The sequence below is a fragment of the Phyllostomus discolor genome, chromosome 7 (assembly GCF_004126475.2).
Source record: "Phyllostomus discolor isolate MPI-MPIP mPhyDis1 chromosome 7, mPhyDis1.pri.v3, whole genome shotgun sequence".
Classification (NCBI taxonomy): Eukaryota; Metazoa; Chordata; class Mammalia; order Chiroptera; family Phyllostomidae; genus Phyllostomus; species Phyllostomus discolor.
This window is the reverse complement of record NC_040909.2, coordinates 8,575,304-8,589,009: the sequence shown is the minus strand read 5'-3', so window position 1 is coordinate 8,589,009 and position 13,706 is coordinate 8,575,304. Positions and strand designations below refer to the sequence as shown.

Sequence of the window (13,706 nt, the reverse complement as noted above, 5' to 3'; positions counted from 1 at the left end):
GCTTTTGGGGTACCCAGGTTGGTGGTCTCGGCCCTCCACGTGGGTGTCTCCTCCACACGCTGCAGGCACCTGAGGGCTTGACCCCCTCCCTGAGGCCCAGAACTCCCGGCTCCCCACCCGGCACAGACGAGGAGCCAGGGGATGCTGGGGAAAGGGCAGGGAGGGAGCAGCCAGACTGTGGTAGAAAAGTCTTTTATTCTTTCGCTCAGGCCCCATCTGGCCCGGCCTGGCCTGGGCCCCGGAGCAGCTGAGCAGAGCTGCCCCCGCCCCCTCCCACCTACTCGGGCTTCAGTTTGTCCTCTTTCTGCTCCTCCTCCAGCGCCAGGGCCCGCTCTCGCTCCTTCACCAGCTGAACACCACAGTAGGTGACAAACAGGACGGCCAGCGTGGTCTGGGGAAACCCTGGGTAGGAGGAGGTCGTTGAAGCCTGAGGCAGACCACCCCCCATGCCACCCCCCCATCAGTGACTCTTCCCTTGCCGTGCCTATCCCACTGGACCAGCCCTCCCTACTGAGTTCCTGGGGAGTTGGGGGCTGTGGGGACATTTCAAAAGGTCAGCCCTCCTGGATGCTGCCTGGCTCGTTCTGTATCCCCTCCCCTCTGGCCCTCACCTGTGAGTAGCAAGCGCCGGGCAACCAGCTCTGTGAATTCCAGGCTGTTCAGGCTTACGAGGTTGTACATGATGATAGCCCAGAAGTTCATGGCCCCAAAGACGGCCCGGACCCTGCGGGACATCTGCTCCGACAGAGAGGCCTGCCCGGTCCAGAAATGCATGGTCCGTGCGGCAAGAGGCCCAGGGGAAAGAGGACACGGGTGGTCAGAGGTCTTGCCCACGTGGTCCCTGAGGTCTCAGAGAGTCCCGGGTCAGCTCTCCATCATTGTTAAAGGTGGGGAAACTGAGGTCTGGAGAGAGGGCAGTGCCTGACCAACATAGCCAGGCCTGGGTGTGCCACGCCCCACAGACGGTACGGAGGGCCGGATGACCACAGGGTGAGCCATTGTCCTGACAGCCAGGAGGGCGGGCGGTGGTGAGAGAGTTCTGAACTGGGGACCAAGCGTGGCTGGAAGCCCTCCGAGAGCAACAGCGCCCAGCCCCTCTCTGCTCACCTCGATGCATGCCAGGGGCTCCCGCTCCGCCAGCTTCTGCACCCAGAGCTCAAAGTTGAGGCCAAAGCAGTTAAGGATTGACCACAGGTAGACAATCTCACAAGGCCCAAGCCACAGAGTGGTGACGGCAAAGGTGGCCACTGTGGCCACCAGCTCCGGGATCACGGCAGAGTGGTCCCCACCAATGTGGTCGTACACGTACCTGCGGGAGAGGTGGGAGAAGGGGCCGGTGGCAGTGGGGGGGGGGGTGGGCGGGGCACAGGCAAAGGACGCACAACAGGGACAGCCTCCCCCCACGCAGTCACCCAGGCACGTTCAACATCCCCACCCACGGGTGGCGTCTCGCCCTCTTCCCAGCATCAGAATGCAAGGCGCTCTGCCTGGAGCTCCAGCTGCCCTCCAGCTGTGTCCATGCAGTCCCCCAGTGATCTCCCGCAGACCCACAGCTCCGACAATGGTCTCTGTGCTGAGCCCGGCATCGGCGTCTGTAACCCAGTCTCTTCAGGGCTCGTCTACCCAACTGTCCCCAGACTCTTCCCTTGAACGACAGATTCCCCGGTCCCTGCCCAAGCCCACTTCGTCCCCGTCTCGGTCAGTGACAGCACCATCCATTGGGCCTCAGTGCCATCTTGGATTCCCAGTTCCCATCTCCAGCCGCATCCCCGCCAGTGAAGCCTGAGGGCCCCACCCAGCCCTGACCGCGGCTCACCGCCTCCACATGGCCACGCTCGTCCAGGCAACCTCTCCTCGCACAGAGATTGTCCCAGGTCTCTTCACTCGTCCCCCTGCCTCTGCCTTCGCCCCCTGCCCTCTGTTCCCCACACAGCGGCTAGAGGCATCTTCTAAGAGGGTGCCTGGGGTCACATCACTTCCACCATCAAACCCTCTCCCGGTACCTCCCTGCACTGTAATTACAATAAACTTGACCTCCGTGCCGTGGCTAGGAGATTCCGTGTCCTCTGGCGTCTGCTGCCCCCTGGACGCCATCACCCGCCATTCTGACCCTCATAGATGCAGCAGGTTCCTGCCTCGAGACCTGTGCATTTTTTTCCCCTCTATCTTGAATTATGTTCGCCAGATCCCCTTAGCCCATGTCTCCATTCAAATAGTGTCTCCTGGAGTTCTGCCCAGACCCTGCGGCCGGCTTCTACCCATGATGCTGTTCTGTTTTTCTCATAACGCTGGCCACTCTCTAAAGTCGTGCATGTGCTTGTTTGCCTGTGTGTGGTGTGTTTCTCCCCACTCGACTGAAAGCCCCATGAGTTCGGGGACTTTGCCGTGTTCACGACTGTATCCCCAGTGCCCAGAACAGTGCCTGGCACATAGTAGGTGCTTCAAAAACATTGGTTAGATAAATTCAGTAGGAGACCCACTGGGTAACGCCCGTGAGCCCCTCGTTGCCAACGGTTTCTTTCCCACTCCACCTCAGCCACCCACTCCCGTGGCCACACCCCAACTTGGTCGCCATCTGAAATTTCACTCGTTCCAGTGCTCTGCCCAGCCGCTCCTGGCTTGGCCCCCCAGTTCCAGCGCTCCCATCTCATGAACACCCACCCTTCCTCATCTCCTGACCCCTGAGTCACTGTTACAGCGAACCTAAAACCCTGTATTTCTCACCCATCTGGGAGAGGCCAGCCCCCCACTTCCTCCTCACCTGCACCCAGGAAGCTGAGCGCTGATGGGGAAACCCGCACCTCCACACAAATCCACTACCTCCAACCCGTGTGGGCTCTGAATGCCCGGTTTTCTCCAGGCAGCTTCTCCGTGCTCTGCAGAGGACCCTCATCTCTCGGTGCCCAGTATGAGTGGGTGTCGGGGGGGGGGGGGGTGTCTAAGCAGGAGGGCGGAGGACACACAGATGCCACCGCCCTCCAGGCCCCCAACCCTGCGTCTCTCAGCGGATGACCTTGACTCTCACTTCATGGGGCACGCCAGAGCCTTCAGGTGGGACCCCTCGCCCTCCCCCCCGAGCCAGCCCCGCGTCCGCAGCACGCCGGCTTCTCTTCCTCCTCCTCCCCGGCTCCGGCTCCTTCTGCCTCCTCAGGGACCTCACTCTGTGCAGCAGCCCTCGGTCCTGCGTCCCAGCCTCTTCCTCTCTGTGTAGTAACTCCGCCCACCCCGCACCGAAGCCGGACCGCTGTTTCTTGTCTGTCCCCTTCAGCCACCCCTCCGTCTTCCCCTTCAGCACCAGGCTCCCTCCAGGAGCCGTCCGCTGCAGAACCCCCCGCAGTTCCTCAGTTTCTCCCCACTCCTCGCCTGCCGCCGCTCTCCGGGAAAGGCTGAATAACCGCCACCAACACTAACGCCCGGTCTCTAGCTTCCTTGACCCTGGCAGCCCCTGACCCTGTGGCCCCCACCAGACCTGGGTGGGCTTCTCTTAGTCCCGGGATGTCACACTGGCCTTGCCTTGTCCCCTGCCCCACGACCACTCCATTCAGTCCTTTCTACCTGTTCTTCTGTTCCCCCTGCCCCAACCCCACACCACGTCCAGAGTTCTTCCAGGCCCACTCCCGGCTGCCCCTGCGTTTCTCTTCTCTATCCTCTCTCCTTGGGACTCGTCTCTCCTTGGGGCACTTAGGGCCCAAGGGCCGCCCACCCCTGTAAGCTCGGAGTTCCATCTGCCCCCCAGACTTCGCCGAACCGCCTCCCAGAGCCTGCTGCCAGGCTCCAACCAGACACGGCTCACACAGAGCCCCCTTTCTGGAAAGCGCCCGTCCGTCCTCCCAGGCTGTAGGCAGGAACCCGGGAGCCATCTCCCTCTCCCTCCGGATACCTGCGATGCTGCGCCAGGTCCCGCCCGGGCTGCCTGCTGTGTCACTCTGCTCGACTGTTCCTCTCATGCCCAGGGCCCCGCCCAACCCCAACCCTCTCTTTCACCTAGACCTGGGCCAGGACCGCCTCACCCCGCTCCCTGCTTCCTCTGGTGGAGCGGTGGCGGGGCGGGGGGGGGGGGGGCGGTCTTTCAAAACGTGGACCAACCTCGGCACCGCCCAAGCAAACACGTGCCCCAGGGCTATTCCCCCCGCCCCTCCACCCTCACCCCGCCCCCTCGCCTCCGCGCCTGCCCGCCCCAACTCACTTGCAAAGCCAGTCGTTGATGCCTCGGTCAAAGTGCCTGCAGGAGGAGGGCGGCGGCGTGTGAGCCAACCAGGAGCCGGGCTCCCGGGGACGCAGGGGGAGGGCCCCCGGGTGGGGCGGGGCGGGGCCCCGCTGCCCGCACTCACGTTTCCGCGAAGACGTAGAGCGCTGTGATGCACTTGGGCGGCTGGGGCGGGTCCAGGTGGTCCAGGCGCGCCACCGTGTTGACGACACCGAAGAGGACAGCCGCCTTCACCCAGTCGTACACCAGGTTTGAGTAGGCGAGGCCAGCTGGGGACAGCGTGTTGTCACGGCCCCGGGGGCGTTGCGGCGGCCTCCCCACCGCAGACACCCAGACCTAGGTGGGCTGCCCCCCACTTCCGACAGGACCTTCCCAGGTCCAGGGAAGGTCCCGCTGCCCAGACCTCCCCCTACTTCCTGGGCCCCGGCCATCCCAGGGAGACCCCGTCCCGCTGTGGAGATTAGCCCGAGGCCCCAGTGAGGCGGCAAGGGCTCCGTCCCTTGTGTGTGGCCTCGAGGGACAGATAGAAGAAGACCCACACATTTCAAAGAAGTCCCTGCTCCTGCTCTCAGGTAGGGGCTGTGCCCCTTGAGGGGTCAGTGTCCCCAGCAGTGACACCGTGGTGGCATGGAGCCCCACCCCTTGCCGGGGCCCCTGGGCACCCACCGAGGGCACTGTCCGGCAGGCGGCTGGCGAACTTGAGGTCGCTGGGGATGGTGAGGATGTAGAAGAAGTGGAAGAAGATGTCCACAGCCAGGATGGCCACCACGCTGAGGCCCGCCTGCGCCCGGATGTGCCACAGCTCGCCCTCGCGCCTCACCGGCTCCACCTGGCTCACCTGGGGGAGGCCAAGTGTCCCCGCGGGGAGTCACCGACCGCTTGGGAGTCTGGGGGTGAGGGCGACGTGGCTCCGCCCTGGCAGCCCTGCCTGAGGGTGGGAGCACTCCAGGGGGGTCCCTGCCTTGGGGGGAAGACCCAGTCCTGTCCCGGGAGCCCCATTGAGCAGGAGGTGGGCCCCGTCTGAGGGAGGAGATAGGTCTCCACCCTGTGATCCCCGACCCCGGGGGAAATGCGTGTGGCCCAGTCCTGGGGTCTGAGGAGGGGAGCCATGCCTGAGGATGGGGACATGGCCTGCCCTGGGCATCCTACCAGCGGCCGGGAGCCGCTGATAGGTCTGAAGAGGGAGAGCCAGCCCCGCTCCGGGAGCCCACGGAGTGTCCCCTCACCTGGGCGTGGAAGCGATCAAAGGTCATGATGGGCCCGAAGAAGAAGAAGGGCAGGTAGAAGTTGTACTTGAGCAGGTCGGCGAGGGAGTAGCGGCGGTCAGGGTGGGCACAGCTCTCCAGCGCGAAGCTGGTGCAACGCAGCACCGTGAAACCGCTGCCCCCTTGGAACAGCACCTCTTGAAGATCAAAAGTGCCCGTTACAAACCCGTTCTGGATGGGAGAGAACAGGCCGCCGGCTCACCAGGTGCCCCTTGTCTGTGGGAAGCCCACCCAGCTTGCCCCTGGGGCCCCGCCTGGTGCTGTCCCTTCTCCCTGCAGGTCAACACGGGCCGCTCAGGGCCAGTTTATGTTACGTGCTGGGGATAGAGCAGGGAATGAGCTAGACACGCCCCTGCCTTGGTGGAGGTGATCTCCTTGCAGGCAAGGCATACTCCAAACTCAGAGGCTTGGAGACAGCTGGGAAAGTGGAGGGACAGCTTGGGAAGACTTGGGAGGTAAGGGCTTTGGATGAGGGAAAGGTTTGGGGTCCTGTCCCTGCACCCGCCACTCCTGGCTCTCCCTGCTGCGCACCTGCCAGGAGATGAGGGGGTCCAGCTTGAAGGAGGCAAGGCTGACCATGCCGAGACCCAGGCAGAGCCAGGGCTGACCCAGGAGCGAGGCCACATAGAGGCTGACGCAGTGGCCGAGCAGCAGCAGCAGGTACCAAGGGCCCATGGTGCCCGCCACAGCCAGGGCCCCGTACACGGCGTACATCCAGGAGCGGAGCTGTGGGCAGGGAGAAGGCTGCGTCGCCCTGGCCATACCCCTGGGGCTGGGACCCTAGCATGGGTTTCCCACCACCCCTGTGGCCGAGGAGGGGCTGGTGGGGGAGGCTGGGGAGGCTCAGGTCATGCTCACCTGGGGGGCCACCATGGTGCAGAGTTTAGCGAACAGCACGTGTCCGGAGAGGGCGAAGAGGATGACGTTGCGGAAGGAGGTGAACCACATCACCCACTCGAAGTCAGCCACGTCCTGGGGCGGGCCGGGCAGGTTAGGGTGGGGCAGAGGGGCGGGGCGGGCCGGCCCCGGGCAGGTCAGAGTCCCAGCACTGTCCCAGCCCCCGTGTTCTTCTCACACATTAGAGCAGAGCCAAGGCTGGAGGGCCCTGCCTTGCCCCCTGAGGGGAGTACCAGGCAGGGAGACAGAGAGGAGTGAGGGGCACCGTGTGGGCTGCCCGGCCCCTCAAAGCTCCCCTCTCCCCGCACGTTGCCTGACACCCCAGCGTGATCGCATTGTTCCTGGGAAGGACGGTGCTGGAGGCCGCTGCTAAGGCACGTCCTGATTTATTTCCTAAATGGGCAGGGGCTGGGCAGGAGGGGCTCAAGGCAGAGACCCTCCCCATTGGGAGCCCTCTGAACATCTGGAATGCGGGGGAGTCAGGAAGGGTTTGGGGCCAGAGAAATGTGCCAGGGGTCAGGCACCCTAGTCAGGGGCCCCGGGGCGTAGAGGACCTACCATCTTCCGACCAATGTACTCCCAGCCCGGCCGCACAGACTCCCGGAAGGCCTTCCTGTGGGCCCCATCTGGAACAGAGCGTGCGGGCCTCAGGGGAAGGACCTCCTCCCCGCGGCCATGCCTGCCCCTGCAAGGGCTGCCCCTTCCCTGGGAAGCCTGAGCCTCCCTCTGCCCCTGCTTCCCTCTGGGTCTCCCTGTGTGTCTGGGCCTGGGTCTCCCTGAGTGTCTGAGTCTGTCTCTCTGTCTCTCTCTCTCTCTGGCTCTGTGTCCAGGTCCCTGTCAAGCCTCTGCAGGTGCCTCCCTGTGCCTGTACCTGGCTCAGCCCAGCCCCCAGGGCCGAGGGCGTACCCTGGGCCTGGAACCTCTAAGTCTCTGGCCTTGCTGGCTGTTGGGACCCCGAGGGCCCAGGAGGAGAAGAGGCCCGCTCCCTTGCCCTGGGCCCCAGCTGTTACCTTGCGAAGCCTCGAGCAGACCCTGGCCAGCGTAGGCCAGGGCGCCGCTCAGCACCAGAGAGTACAGGCCCAGCTCCGCCGCCGGCAGTGCCGTCTTGACGCCCATCGCCTGGAAGGGCTGGGGGAGACGGACTGGGTGAGGGCACCGCTGACCCCCAGCCCTGCCTAGCCCCCTACCTTAGGGTCCCCACTGAGGTGGGGAGGACCCCATTCTTGAGACTGCCCCCTTGCCCCTTGGGGGTCTCATGCCGTCATCCTCCTGCCCCTGCCCCGACTCCTCTCAGGCCTCCGGTCATCCCGGCCGCTGCCCTGGCTCCCGCCTGTCCCGCTGACACCCGGAAAGCAAAGCCTCCACCCTCAGCCTGCCTTCCTCACCTGCGGTTACTCCCCACACCTGGCAGGTGGCTGGTCCCCACCCTGTGCTCAAACCGCCCCTGCCAAGGCCTCGGACGCCCTTCACGTGGAGGATCCCCATCGGCATCACCGCACTTTGTTTCTGGCCCCCCGGATCCCCTGGGTGCCGAACGAAGCCCCGCCCCCTCCTCTGACTTCCGTACCCTCCTGAGCTACCCTTTCTGTGACCTCCCCAGGGCCGGCCCCCAGCACCAAGCCTCCAGCCTCTCACTGACCCCCGTAGCCCCAACCAGCCCTTGAGCCCCAGCCTGCCCTGCCCCTGGGCCCTGCCTGTGTCGGTGGCCGCCCCAGGCCACTCTCTCTCAGCGCTCTGTGTGTGTGCAGGCCCTGGATGCCGGCTGGGGGCTGTGCTATTTGAAGAGCTGCCCTGGGGAAGCGGGAGTGGGGCCAGGCAGGCACCAGGCGGGTGCTGGCCGCTGTCCAAGGTGCTGACCGGTCTCGGGCCCAGGGTGAGTCCAGCCACTCCCTTCCAGCAGAGCCTCCGTAGTCCCCAGGAGTTCTGCGGGGCCATCTCAGCTAGCACCGATTCCCTTCCTGTCTGACTCCAGCTTGACCTTCCCAGGGGTCCCTTGGGTGACGGGCTTAGCACCCAAATCGAAGGCAGGAACGTGTCTTGGCACCCTCTGAGGCTGGGCTGAGCCAAAAGGTAGCAGGCACTGCTCTGTCGCCCCCTCCCCAGACCCCTCCCAAATGTCCCTCACCTAGCCGGAAAACAGCTGCAGGTAGGTCGGCACTGTCCCTCTCACGCAGATGGAGGGGCCAGGGACCTGAGAGACGCAGGGACCTGTCAAGGTCACACAGTCAAACCGGGACCCGGGACAGGACGGAGTGTTCTCAGGGATCCCCTCCGGAGTCACAGATAAGAGACGACCAACCACTGCTGCCCCTTCCCACGCCGGGGGCCGCGGGCCTGGCTTCTGCAGGGCCGGCCGGAGGGCCGGGCCGCCGGCTTGTCGGCGGTGGGGGTAGGGAGGCCCCGAGGATCAGGTTAATGGAGCAGGAGCTTGAAACCGGAGCACGGTGAAGAGCCCGCGAAATAGCTTTGTCAGCTGCCTCCCACTCGCCACTTTCCAATTTTAGCTCCCCATGGCCCGAGCGTGGTGTCCACACTGAGGCCTCCTCCGTGAGCGGGGCCAGGGCTGGTCCCCAGCCTGGGACCTCCCCCAGTAGACCCCCAGCCCTGGGCCAGCTGGTGGACACACAGGTCCCCCCCATCCCCTGACCCTGCCTGCCTTAGGTACACCTGGGGCAGAGCCCACTTTGGGACCTGAGGTCTGAGACGAGGAGCCTGGGGTGGGCTCTGAAGGTCTCAAGGACCCCACAGTGGCTGCACCCCCGCCTGGCACTGACCTTGAGGAGGCTGTGAGGGACCCTGGCACACCGCCCACCTCAGGGCTCCGGGGTCCTGCGTCCGACCGTCTGTCCGTCCGACCAGCCAGACTCTGGGGCCAGGGTGGAGTGGGTCCAGCCCTGGGGTCCCCACCCCCTCAAGGCTGTGAGAGGTGAGTGGTGACAGCGGGAGATGGGGAGGAGGAGGGCAGGGAGGAGGTGGCCTTCCTGGAGCGCAGCTGAGCGGAGTGGAGCGTGGAGCGGAGCCGAGTGCTGCAGAGCTGCCGGCCACGGGGAGCCAGCCGCAGGGAGGATCTCAGCGGGGGGAGGGGGGAGGAGGGAGGAGGGGAGGGGGTGGCCGGTGGCTCGGACAGCGACACCGGGCCTCACTTCAGCCTGCCTCCCCTGTGCCTCCCTCTCACTGCTAGCCTGGACTCCCCTCCTCCAGGAAGCCTTCCAGGTGGCCCCTGCTAGTCTCTCCGGGCTTGTGATGCCTGCCCGCACCACATACACACTCTCTCTCTCTCTCTCTCTCTCACACACACACACACACACACACTTTCACGCTCAGCCCCGTGAACCCCAGCCCGCACCTTTACAAGGGCACTCCCAAGGGCTGACCCAGGGCAGACCATCTTGCCCTGCCCTGGTCCATTTCATCAGGCCGAGAGTCCTGGCTGGCCAGGTGTCAGGCCCGGGGGAGGACTACCTTGCCTAGTGGGATTCAAACTGGCACGAGACAGGTGGTCAAGGGACCCCCGTGCTCCAGCCCTGTCCCGTGGGGAGCTGCCCGGATGGAGGGGTGCTAGCAGAGCCACCTGGCCAGGCTTGAGTGGGTGTTTGGGGTGGCTGGCATCCTCTCGATGGCAGGGTGGAGGCAGATAGCAATGTCCCTAAGCAGCTGGGACTCCTCAGAGGCAGGAGTGAGGTGGGGGCCAGGGCCCTCACTCTGGGCAGGGGCAGCCGAAGCCTCAGCGCAGCCCACTGATGGGGCTGCCCCAAGGACAGGAACTTCTGATTATCCCCCGTGGGGATGAGAGCCTCAGAGCCCACGGGGGAAGTGCTCACGCGTGTGTGTGCCAGGCCAAGCTCTGGGGTCCGGGGCTGGAAGCGTGACTGCAGTCACAGGGCAGGTGCCGGAGCTGCTGCTGCTGCTGGTCCCAGCCAGGCCACGGGCTCAGAGGGGCTGCCCCCACCCCCAGCCCCAGCAGGGGCACTCAGAGGACCTGAGCAAGGCGTGGGAAGGGGAGAGAGGCCCAGACCCACCCGCTGCACCTTTAGGCAGGGAGCTTCCCTGCAAGCACGCAGACACGCTGGCCCAGAGCAAGAAGCCAAGAGACCCCAGTGCACAGTCCCTGCAGCGACAGGAGGCCAGCCCCATAGTCCCCGATCCAGAGAGGGGTGAACTCGGAGCGGTCATTGCACAGCTCGGGGGTCGGCAGAGGCCTGCGGCCGGGGTCCTGGGCACTAGAGGAGGCCAGCACCTGGGAGGGGTGCTATGGGAATTAGGGAGGGTTCCTGGACGGGGGTGGGGAACCACCGGAGCAGCGTCCTGAGAGCGTCAGCGGTGGTTGGGAGCCAGTTCATCCCGGTAGCTCGGTGCTGTTCTGAGCCCGTCCACGGACCAACGCTTCAAGTTCACCACAACCCGTGGGGAAGGCGTTGCCTTCAGCCCCAGTGGAGAGAGAAGGAAACGGACGTGGCAGCGGCTGCGTGGGGAGCCGGCCCGCCAGCAGCCCGACCTGGCGTCCTGTGAGAGGGTGGCTCAGGGAAGCAGGTGGGCAGTTTGGCTCCCCAGGGAAGCACGTGGGTCCAGCCTGTTCCCTTGGACCCAAGCTGCACCTCGCTGGTGTGAGCACTTTCCGGAGCTTCAGCTCCTCACCTGTAAACGGGCGGACTTCTGGCCCTGACCATACTGGGCTCCTGAGGGGCTCGATGGCTCCCTCCAGGACAGGGGCTTGGCTCACTGAACTGCTCACAGGGAGGGCAGCCCTGGCAGGTGTGGCTCAGTGGGTTGGGCAGCATCCTGCAAAGTGAAAGGTCGCTGGTTCGATTCCCCATCAGGGCACATGCCTGGGTTGAGGGTTCAGTACCTGGTCAGGGCACTTACAGGAGGCAACTGATCAATGGTTCTCTCTTACACTGATGCTTCTCTCCCTTTTTCTCCCTCCCTTCCCCTCTCTCTAAAAATAAATAAATAAAATCTTTAAAAAAGAGAGAGGCAGGACTCACACACAGTACGTGCTCACCGGAGACCCCCCTCACAGCGGGGTCTGCAGGGAGCTAGGCACGTGGGGGATGGCAGGCAGGTGGAGGGCTGGGGGGCCCAGGCCGGCTGCCCCCCGAGTGAGGGGTGGTGGGAGGAGAGTGCCCACTGTGGCCAGACCACGAAGTGAGGGGCAGGAAGCTGGCCGGGGTGAGACCACACCAGCACCTGCAGCCACCAGAGCTGCTGGGCAGGACGCGGTGGGCTGAGCTCCTTGTCACCCTCAGGGTTATTGTTGTTGCTACAGAGGGAAGCAACAACAGGGGAAGTATGTTGGCTGTGTTTTTGTTGGCGCATGGGTCTGTGTGCATGTGTTGTGTTGTATGTTGCCTACAGCATGTGGTGGGTGTGTACAGCATGTGTAATGTGTGTTCTAGGTGTGTACCCATGAGGCTCAGGGCCTGAGACGGCCTGTGTGAAGAGGGGCTGGGCGGGCAGAGGAGAGGACAGGTTGGGCGGGCAGAGGCGGGCTGGCTGGGGGAAGGGATGGAGGGGATAGGCCGGCCCAGGCGTGGAGCCCAGAGGAGAGACCTGGGGGCAGTGGGATGTTCGGGGCTTGAATCAGCCTGAGCCCCACCGCGGTCTCGTCTAGCTCAGCTGTGGTGCCCTGGAGGCCCCCGTGGGGACAGTAGGCCAAGCCACACCCGTGGCTCAGCCAGGTCTCACCTGTCGGTGCAGGAACCTGAGCACCCAGGCCCTGGGCCCCGGCCTGGGGTGCAGCCAAGGAGCGCCCTCACGTGAGGCCTCTTTGATTGTCCTCGCCCCTCCCCCTGCCGCCCAGTGGTTCTGGGCGGGGTGCTCCCCCCTGGGAAAGGCCAAGTCCAGGCTGCTGCCCACTTGCTGGAGGCCTCAGGGTCCTAGGGACAGGTGGCATTAACCTGGACAGACCAGGCTGCCCCACTCCCCACCTGGCCCACCTGGGTCAAATCCTTCAGGGTCCCAGTCCTTGGCCCCTTTGACAACCCCTCCTTCCCTTAAACATCCAGCTCCCTTCCCCCCTCCCCCTCTCACACCTCAAGGAGCTATGGAGAGCCCCACCCCCAATCTAGCGCTGGGCTGAGCACAGGAGGGAGCGGGGCAGGTGGGGCCTCTGAGGGGCAGAGTCCTGGCTTTGCACTTCCCTCCCTCCCTCCCTCCCCCACCTGTGTCCTCCGGCTCCCGGCCCCACCAGGGCCCTGGGCTCCCCAGGCTCTCTGACTGCAGCAGGGGCTCCTGGAGAGCGGCAGCAAGTCTGGTCACCGAGAGGCTGGTGTGTGGCCGGCCGGCACGCACTGGCCCTGCGGCCTGGCCGTCTCAGGGTGTGGTGGCCTGGGTCTTCACGGAGCTCAGGGACCGAGTCTGCCTCCCCCAGACCCCCGTGCCTGGTGCAGAGGAGCTGCTGGATTTGTTGAACTGACAGAGGCTCGTGTGCATCAAGTATGAGCACGTCCTGTGTGCCAGCTGCCCTTCCAGCACTTGACCCTTTCTGACTCAGTGGCTCCTGAGGAGACAGCGTGATGGGACCTGGCACAGGCCTGGTGTCACTAGCCTGGGGTGCTGATGGCAGGTGCCAGCAGGCGCCACAGGGACCCCTGGCCCACAGCTTCCTGGCCACACCTCCAAGGCCGCTCTTAGGACCTCGAGATGGAAGCAATTGTCTTTCCACACGCCTCTGGCCCAAGCAAGGACTGAACGCCCGGTCGGAGCTCTGCAAGATGCCGGGGAATTGGTGTCCCACCGGATGTGCGAACTAGACTCATTCGCCATGCCTGGCTGCAAGCTCCCCCTTTCTCCCTCCTGTACATCCTGTTTTATCTCTGCGGACCGGAATCCATTTACTGATGCCTGTCCCTCGTACACAGGTAAACCGCAGGCCAACAGTCCGTGGAACGTCTCTGAGTTATTCCCACACAGCAGCCCCGGGACAGGGCTCCGTCACTGGCCCCCCTCCCCCCACTTTACAGAGGACTTGGAGGCTCAGGGAGGCAAGGCCACAAAGTCGGTGAGTGGGGAGAGACTCGCCCCACGCACCTCTACCTGTTCAGGCCCCAGGACCGGATGCCCCCTCCTTGCTCAGACCCAGACCGGAGCCAGGAAGGGCAGCAGAACCACCCTTGAGTGGCCAGGGTGTGAGGCCTGCCACCCCGCGCCCCCCTGAGTTGGCCCTGCCGCTCCGTCCATCCCCGAGGAAGGACGGCTGGTCCCATGCCTGCTTCTCCCTCCCAGGAGTCTGCACCCCACACACTCAGATGTCCCTCTGGGGTCCCCCTTCACCTGCAGGTGAAGGTCCCAGCCCCCCAGCCTGGCGTTCTGGCTCTGCATGTGGCCCTTGGCTGGTG

At 64.8% G+C, this 13,706-nt stretch overlaps 1 protein-coding gene across 3 annotated transcripts; it reads right to left on the bottom strand.

The window, feature by feature from the left end:
- Nucleotides 1–176: 176 nt before the first annotated feature.
- HHATL (hedgehog acyltransferase like) lies at nt 177–9,429 on the bottom strand. Of its 3 annotated transcripts, none has more exons than XM_028518714.2 (12): nt 9,144–9,429; nt 7,380–7,497; nt 6,928–6,995; nt 6,331–6,444; nt 6,004–6,198; nt 5,434–5,643; nt 4,874–5,045; nt 4,332–4,476; nt 4,187–4,222; nt 1,108–1,309; nt 612–753; nt 177–402 (listed from the first exon to the last, which is right to left on the bottom strand). In XM_028518714.2, exons 2-12 carry the CDS (start codon nt 7,483–7,485, stop codon nt 278–280), a joined length of 1,515 nt encoding a protein of 504 aa, XP_028374515.1. In that variant the 5' UTR covers nt 7,486–7,497; nt 9,144–9,429; the 3' UTR covers nt 177–277. The 3 variants fall into 3 exon arrangements, with proteins under 3 accessions (XP_028374515.1, XP_035886356.1, XP_035886357.1); XM_036030463.1 differs by having other exon boundaries at nt 9,182–9,407; XM_036030464.1 differs by lacking the exon at nt 6,004–6,198 and having other exon boundaries at nt 9,144–9,408.
- Nucleotides 9,430–13,706: the final 4,277 nt, after the last annotated feature.

Coding starts and splice junctions, on each gene's coding strand:
- HHATL (XM_028518714.2), bottom strand. CDS start 7,485: ATGGGCGTCAAGACGGCACTGCCGGCGGCGGAGCTGGGCCTGTACTCT. Junction 6,445..6,927: donor AGTACATTGGTCGGAAGATG/GTAGGTCCTCTA, acceptor GGCCCGCCCCAG/GACGTGGCTGACTTCGAGTG. Junction 1,310..4,186: donor ATCAACGACTGGCTTTGCAA/GTGAGTTGGGGC, acceptor CCTCTCCCGCAG/GTACGTGTACGACCACATTG.